The sequence below is a fragment of the Solanum stenotomum genome, chromosome 1, assembly GCF_019186545.1.
Source record: "Solanum stenotomum isolate F172 chromosome 1, ASM1918654v1, whole genome shotgun sequence".
NCBI classification, from domain to species: Eukaryota; Viridiplantae; Streptophyta; class Magnoliopsida; order Solanales; family Solanaceae; genus Solanum; species Solanum stenotomum.
This window is the reverse complement of record NC_064282.1, coordinates 9,620,301-9,628,597: the sequence shown is the minus strand read 5'-3', so window position 1 is coordinate 9,628,597 and position 8,297 is coordinate 9,620,301. Positions and strand designations below refer to the sequence as shown.

Below are 8,297 nucleotides of genomic sequence, written 5' to 3'. Positions count from 1 at the left end.
ATAAGGCTTCTTGGATTAATATGTTTGATACATATAGTATACTTATATTGAAACAAACTCGATTCCAATACAAGCATTGTTATATATATTTATTGTTGAATACAAGTTATAACTAGAATACGTACAACAAAGTAATAACACACTATCTAAAGAGAAATTAACAAAGAAGAAGATAATTAGAATGTGATGAGATACTAAAACAGAGAAAGGGAATCAGAGATAATTGTTCGCCAAAGTTTCGACATAATTTGATAACAATTCAATTATTTACATAACTGAATTGCAAATAAAAATTTTCAACATTTTATTTGGCACAATAATATCAACTGAATCAGTCTTATTTACCATGTCTAGCTCATATACCCTTACAGAGTTATCTTGGTTCATAACCCATATTGATTTGAGGAAATAATTAGGAATATTATTATCCAAAAGGGCTAAGTTTGATAATGCACAAGCGATAGTTGGAGTTGTATATTTTAAACCAATGAAATATGCAACCCGAGTCACCGTTAACCTGCGTAATGGGAAAATGTGACATTTAAATTTGTCAAAAATATATTTATTAAAGAGAGAATAGTTACCCGGAAAAAGAACATAAGAAAATCCAGAAAACTGAGGCTTTGTTTTCCTGGAGTCAACGACAGATTTAGCAATTAATTAGTTTTCAAGTTGGGATGATCGAAATATTGCGCATGAGATAAAATTTATATTGTGTTTAATAATGATGAGAAGATACATTTCAATTTAATTAGTTACCTCTCGAAGAAGTAAGCAAAGGGAGATAGTGCCAATTATTTGGCGATAAGCAATGTGGACGAAAGGGTTCATGCCTGCATCCATTCATCCACAAACTGCACCATCACCTTTATCAATAAAGGCAATATGTCGTCACCCATTTTTCATTTTTTATTTTTTATTGGGCTTAGCTAGGATGAAGGTTAATGGGTAGCTAATTAATGTTGTTAGGAGAATTACAAGAAGAACAAAAAAGAGCTAACAAAAAATAAATAAAAGATTGTCTTCGGCTGATGGGCCCAATACAAATATACAATGGGCTGGAGACTCAGAAGCTACTGTTTGTTGAGAATCTCAGGCCCAACCAATGAAGAGAAAGTTATCACAAAGGAAGTTGGAATATGCAAATCCATCATTTGTTTTCTTTAATTTATAATGCACTTTCTGTTAGCTTGTTGCTCATAATTTGTAAATTTGGATAGTATATTATGACGTGAACCAGTGGCGGAGGCAGAAATTCTATCAAGGGGGTTCAAATAAAACATAGGCGAAATCCTGAACCCCATAAACCATTGAGCTACTCCTTTGACATATGCTCAGGGGGTTCAATTTTAAATATATACACGTACACAAAAAAATTGATCTTATATATATATATAGTGTAATTTTTTTCCGAAGGGGGTCGGATGACCCCCCTGGATACACTCTACATCCGCCATTGACGTGAACATAGACTAGACCCTTTGGGTGACAAATCGAGTCAAGTAACAACATTCTGTCTTTTTATAAAGAGCGCATAACGTCACCCCACACAAACGGAAACGATGGATGGAAAACGAGTCCAACTTGCCATGCCGACTCCTGTGTGTCATGTCATGTGTGTTGCCGTGTGGCCACACAAAGCCAAACATAGAAAACTGCTAAAGTTGATGGAGTAAAGAAGAAAAAAGGCAAAGATACTTTCTTTTAAAAAAGTTAATAAAGCGGTCGAAAATGGTGGTGAGATTCCAAATTTAAATTTTAATACAAATAAAATTAATTTCTTTTTTACTTATAGGAGTATTTGTAAAAGTCTTAGTCGATAAATAAAAATTACTATCTACGTACGTAGCCTGAATTTCATAACTATTGAAAACTTACTTATTTTTCGATAGTGTGTGACTAAGTATGAAGTTTATGGTTTTCTTATTTGAAGATTTATTTTATATTATGTAAAATAAGTTATACAATTATATTTCATTACAAGTTAGAATAAGTATTTTAAATTAAATTATTATCATTTATTCTTTTACGTATGAACTACTAATAAAAAAACCCTACAACATTGGGAAAAGAACAAAATGGGGACAACCTACTACCAAGTCAGTGGAACCCACACATTGTTCTGAATGGCCCCTATTATTTTCAGGAATTCTATTATTATTATTACCAAAAAGAAGCTGAAGGAGAAGTGAGTAGTGACTACACTTCCCCTAAGTAAAAGTTATGAGAGCAAAATAACATGGCTTGCCTCTCATTTTTGCCACACATTTTACAAGCTTCAGCGTACATTATACTTTTTATTTCTTTCATTCTCTCCTCTTTTTCAAACCCAGTTCAATCTCAGTGTAAAAATCGACCAGTCATTTTCAATTTTGGTGATTCTAATTCGGATACGGGTGGACTCGTTGCCGGACTCGGGTACCCCATTAACCTTCCAAATGGTCGAACTTTTTTCCGCCGTTCAACTGGCCGTCTCTCTGATGGCCGCCTTATTCTCGATTTTCTATGTAAGTCCTTTTTCTCTTTTTTTTTTTTATGTATAAAGAAATTAATTAATTGTACATTGAGAAGTAAATAACATTAATGTGTAATGTATATGTATTTGAAGTTGGATTCACTGCATGTATTGATTGGTAGGTAGAGAGTCATATCTGTGAATTGTGATGAATATTTGATTGGGTCCTACATGGATTTTTTTTTTAATATTTCTTAGCATTTTGGAGAGTGAATAGCTTTACTTTCCAAAATTTATGATCCTTGACAGTGAAAATTTTGACTGGCTAAACTATGATCTCTATCGTACATAGTATACACTATTCACTTGTTAATCCTTAGAGAAGACCTGAAGTAGACCGTCTACCCTAGTGCAAACATTAGTGACTGCTTCCACAACTCAACGTGTGACCAATAGTTCAATTGTTGCTCCAAGGCTCCCTTTGAAACATTTCATTTACCTGGACTCTGTTTTACAATGTGATACTCTTGTAAATATCAAAATACTTAAAATTGATAACTCATTGATAGTTGAAAATGCCAATGTCCAGAATGAATTAATGATCTTCAGACAATGGTTTACTTAGACTTTTATGTATTTGGAAATACTAGGCAATTGAGTCATTTAAGGAAGGACTGTAACACTACAGTGGAGCTTAGGAAGTTGGAGTAATGCTTAATGGAACGTTGAAGTGAAAGGTGATTAGGACCTCAATTGTCATGAATCTTATGTAATGTGCAAAACCATTACAATTGTTATGTCTCCTACTGTATTGAGACAAAACATATAGCAGGTATCTTCATTGTGCAGAAAATAGTTATGGTTGGAGCTTTTGGTTCACACATTCTTATCACGTGCCTTGGGAATATAGAATATCTTTCCAAATAAAAATGAAGACAAGATTGTAATAGGAATTGAGCTGACGAATATTTCCAATGGTCTTATTATTATTATTCATACAACTTTCAAAGATTTTGTATGCCTTGCATTATTCTGGGATCGGTGTGGCCCTTCAGCAGCAATACATCCCTTCCTACTATACTGAATCGGTCGTTTTAGTTGGGGATCAACCAAGTGCTTGGTCATCTTTTTAGTTATTATTTTGCAGAAGTGGCATGTGATGTGGACTTCTTTCTGCAATCACAGTGTAGGTTATTGTATATATACATGCTATTTTGTTATGTAAACATGATTTTAATCTTTCCAAGTATCATGAGATACCAATGTATATGAGCTGAGATTACAGTATTGTCAGTGCAGGTCAAAGTGTTAATACAAGGTTCCTGAGCCCATACCTAGACTCTGTTGGATCTAGTTTTTTGAATGGAGCAAATTTCGCTATAGCAGGATCTCGGTTACTACCTAAGTATGAACCGTTCGCATTAAATATTCAAGTCTTGCAGTTCCTTCATTTCAAGGGTCGCTCAATTGAACTTGTTAGTGCTGGTAATTCTTACACTTTCCTTTGATTCTCTGCCCAACACTCTACTGATAAAATATACAAATAAAAACAAAAGAAACGTGTGCTCAGAAATGTGAATATGATTTGGCTTGTCTCATGTTGTTGCATTCAGGGTCTGGAAATTTAGTTGGTGATGAAGGATTTCGCAATGCTCTTTTCATGATAGATATTGGACAGAATGACCTAGCCGATTCATTTGCTAAGAACCTGTCTTACACAGAAGTAGTCAAGATGATCCCCTCCTTTGTTACAGAGATCAGGAATGCAATTCAGGTCATTTCTTTAATCACTAATTGCTCACTTTTCCTTGCTTCCCCGCCAAAAAGAAGAAAGTACATTAGGTACAAGAATATCAGTAGCTTAATATGTAAAAAAGCATTGGAAGGATAAAGTTAGTTGAGAAAGGTGGCATCACAAGGTTTTTTTTAAACATCATTACAAGGTTAAAGATTTGCTGAAAGTTAGCTACTTAATTTTAGGTCATGTATTCTCAAGGAGGAAGAAAATTTTGGGTCCACAACACCGGACCACTAGGATGTCTGCCTCAAAAGCTTACTCTGGTTCAGAAAGTTTCTTCTGATCTCGATCCACATGGCTGTCTGGCAAATTACAACGCTGCTGCAAAACTGTTTAACGAAGGGCTTCGACATTTGTTGCAAGAGTTGAAATCTGAAATGAAGGATGCTACTATTGTGTATGTAGACATATATGCTATCAAATATGATCTTATAGCCAACTTCAGCAGTTATGGTAAGCATAAAATCTGTTCTCGTTTGGTTAATCAGCTAAATTTTCCTGGTTCTTAAGTTGTCGAGAATCAGAATGAATCTACTAAAGTTGGTACTGAAAGGCTGATATTATTAGTGAAAAAATGGCAGGAGATAACATTCCTTGCTCTTGTAAATTAAATTAAAAAACAAGAAAATGAAGAATTTGACGTCTCGTGACTGAAATCTCAAGGTCTAAGAACTTCAGTTGGAAGTATGATGGCAAGCCGATATAGAATAGTCACTTGTCTTATACAGTAGTGACATTTACTAAGTTATCCACTTCTGTGGAAACTTCCAAAGTAGTATGTTTCCTTCTTTTCATACCATCATGTTGAGAGATTCAACATAGTATATACTCAAGAGCTTCAACCTGTTTGAAGATAGTTGGCAGCTTACTCAAAACTACTGTTCATATATGATGATTCTACATTTGCAGGCTTCTCAAATCCGTTAATGGCTTGCTGTGGCTATGGAGGTCCTCCATACAACTACCGTAAAGGAGTGACATGCGGTCAGCATGATTATCAGGTTTGCAGTGAAGGGTCTGAGTTCATAAGCTGGGATGGAGTTCATTATACCGAGGCAGCTAATAGAATTATAGCCTCTAAGATACTGTCAATGGACTACTCCACTCCACGAATTGGCTTCGATTTCTTTTGCCATTGATGGTCATTTGCTAGAATAAAGTGCAAGCATGAATTAATATATGTTGCTTCAGAGTATTATGAAAAATATTTTATTTGGAAAAATAGAAAAATTGATACATTACTGGTTATTACAAAGAGGCCAAGGTGAACTTTTTGCTCTTAAGTTTTGAAGTCAGGATTCTCTTAACACTGTTTATTTCAGTCCACTTTTCCCTGTTATTTTAGGCATGTATTAATTTATGTTGTAGGTGCGTCTTATGATAATAAAGCCATTAAGTCTTTGTTTATTTTTTCTTTTGCAAGTAATTCACATCATGATGCGTCTTCTAGTTGACATAATCCAAAATATAATTTTTCTTGCATATGTCATCCATGAAAACTAAATGCATCTAAGACCATCTCAAACCCAACACTAAATTTGGTGTAAAATTTAGTGTTTTGAGCTCCAATCCACACCAATTTTTACACCAAATTTGATGTAACACTATTCATCACATCAAATTTGGTTGAAAACAACGAATTTAATATCAATAGANGGGGGGCAGGCCGGGGAGGGGGCGTGGCTGATCGAGGATCGGGATGAAAAAATAAAAAATTGAAGTTGAAAATATTTTTTAAAAACAATAAAAAAATCGAAGGGGAGGGAGGGGACGAGGGTAGTGGGTGGGGGCATAAAATAAAAAATTGAAATTAGAAATATCTTTTAAAAATAATTTTTAATATTTTTTTGGGAGGGGGTGGGGGTAGGGGTAGGGGTGAGGGTAGGTAAAAAAATTGAATTTAAAAACAAGCTTTAAATTTTTATTTTTTTTTGGGGGGTTGGTTGGAGGGTAGGGACAAAATAAATTGATTTTTTCAACAAAAAAGTAATTGTAGTTTGAAGTTGAAAGAGAGTTTTGGTCTTTTGGAAAATGTTTTCCTTAAGTTTTGAAGGGAAGTCATTTTCCTTAAATTTGAGGAAAATGAGTTGATTTGAAAAACATTTTCCAAAACATTTCACCCAACCAAACATGAAAAAATTGGAAAACATTTTCCTTCATACCAAACACACCCTAAGTCTTTGTTTATTTTTTCTTTTGCAAGTAATTCACATCATGATGTGTCTTCTAGTTGACATAATCCAAAATATAATTTTTCTTGCATATGTCATCCATGAAAACTAAATGCATCTAAGACCATCTCAAACCCAACACTAAATTTGGTGTAAAATTTAGTGTTTTGAGCTCCAATCCACACCAATTTTTACACCAAATTTGATGTAACACTATTCATCACATCAAATTTGGTTGAAAACAACGAATTTAATATCAATAGATGTGGATTTGATCCCCATTCTTATATATGCAACTAAAGCATTTATTTTTATCCATAATTATGTCAAATCATGTGGCTTTTTACAAATTATGTACTCTTTTGGCTTTAAGCATGCATTCTTCCTGTTAACCGAGTTGGTCTCAAAGAACCTAAGTGCATCTTGAAAAAAAAAAGATCCTTCTATTTAAAAAAAAAACTAAAGATGATTGATTTTATTTTTTTATAAATGCAAAGTTTCATATATTATGCACGGGAAAAGAATCTTAACTCCTTTCTCATTTTGTATTGACATAAAATATTTTGGGAATCAAAAGTTATTTATTTAACATTTTAACAATGATCTTTTTAACATCCTCTTTAATCATACAAAAAATATCTTGTATAGCCTACATTTCATTTAAGTAAAAATCAAGTAAAATTGTGGGGTTTCTAAGTGTATTAGCCACATGTCTATCTTAGACTATAGTTGCTATAATAAGCACAATATTTGTAGGGGTCAGAAAAGACTGTAGTTGCTATAACAAGCACAATATTTGTAGGGGTCAGCAAAACCGAGACCCAAAGTCCAAATTCATCCAACTTTTACGGATGAGCCCATTGAATTATCAAGCCAACAAAAAATGAGTCAAATGTACACACATAACATTGCATTGCGTGCTGTAGCAGAAATCTAAATATGAGACCCCAAATTATTGTTCTTGTGTCTTTCATAAGCCAATTATTTGAATGATATTAGAAACAAGAGAAAAGCTCAAAAAATAAAAATGAAGAAAAAGAAGGTGCACTAACCATTGATAACTAAAAAATTAACATTTTCTAGATATATCATAAGTTCATAACTACACTAATAAGTACTCATATTCGAATTTTGGAAATGAAATTTAAATTGATCGAATCAGTAAATTTCAGATATCATATAATCAAACTAAAAAAAAAAACTACTCCTCTCACAATGAAAGATTGAGGTCCAAGTCCAACATATTACATTTTTTTTCTTCTTTTGTTCCTAACTTTTCCCCTATTTCATCTTCTTTGTGTTGTTTGTTGGAGTTAGAATTGGAAGGACCTGCAATTGCAGAAGCATCAATTACCATGAAATCTTGTGATTGAATCGATGGATTCCAAATTCCAACAGCAGAATTGTTGTGAGCTGAATCTCTGTTATTATTATTTTCTTCCAAAATTTTCGATCTCTCTGTTACTTGATTTCTTGCTAACAAACGGTCACGTATGTCTTTAGTGCTTCTTATAAGAGCAAAAAACTTGTCAATTTTCTCATCTTCATCTTCCTCTTCTTCCTTTTCTAATCTCTCATTCTCCAAATTCTTCCTCTTCCTTCTCTCTCTATCCATAATCCCTTGATGTGAAATAAAAGAAATACTAGTAATTAGAGATGGGGGCAATGCAACAAAATATGAAAGATAAGGTCGTGTCTTATTAATAAAAGAAACTACTCGATCCCCAACTGTCCTCTCCACAACCCCCATCCCTCCCTCGCCCTCTCTAATTCCTAAGCCAGAAATTTGACGAAGGATATAATTTCTTTTACTTAAAAAAATGAGAAAATTAAATAAGTATATACTTTATTTGTCTTATTTTACTTGTCAAAA

General features: G+C 33.5%; 2 protein-coding genes across 2 annotated transcripts; one reads left to right on the top strand and one right to left on the bottom strand.

Moving 5' to 3' along the window:
• The first annotated feature begins 2,171 nt into the window (after positions 1-2,171).
• On the top strand, positions 2,172-5,488 carry LOC125853056 (GDSL esterase/lipase At1g09390-like). Its single transcript, XM_049532733.1, has 5 exons — positions 2,172-2,507; positions 3,755-3,940; positions 4,069-4,229; positions 4,436-4,706; positions 5,163-5,488. Exons 1-5 carry the CDS (start codon positions 2,240-2,242, stop codon positions 5,390-5,392), a joined length of 1,116 nt encoding a protein of 371 aa, XP_049388690.1. The 5' UTR covers positions 2,172-2,239; the 3' UTR covers positions 5,393-5,488.
• A 2,053-nt stretch (positions 5,489-7,541) lies between these two features.
• LOC125842879 (uncharacterized) lies at positions 7,542-8,084 on the bottom strand. The gene has a single exon (XM_049522165.1). It carries the CDS (start codon positions 8,037-8,039, stop codon positions 7,635-7,637), a length of 405 nt encoding a protein of 134 aa, XP_049378122.1. The 5' UTR covers positions 8,040-8,084; the 3' UTR covers positions 7,542-7,634.
• Positions 8,085-8,297: the final 213 nt, after the last annotated feature.

Coding starts and splice junctions, on each gene's coding strand:
- LOC125853056 (XM_049532733.1), top strand. CDS start 2,240: ATGGCTTGCCTCTCATTTTTGCCACACATTTTACAAGCTTCAGCGTAC. Junction 4,230..4,435: donor AGATCAGGAATGCAATTCAG/GTCATTTCTTTA, acceptor ACTTAATTTTAG/GTCATGTATTCTCAAGGAGG. Junction 4,707..5,162: donor AGCCAACTTCAGCAGTTATG/GTAAGCATAAAA, acceptor CTACATTTGCAG/GCTTCTCAAATCCGTTAATG.
- LOC125842879 (XM_049522165.1), bottom strand. CDS start 8,039: ATGGATAGAGAGAGAAGGAAGAGGAAGAATTTGGAGAATGAGAGATTA.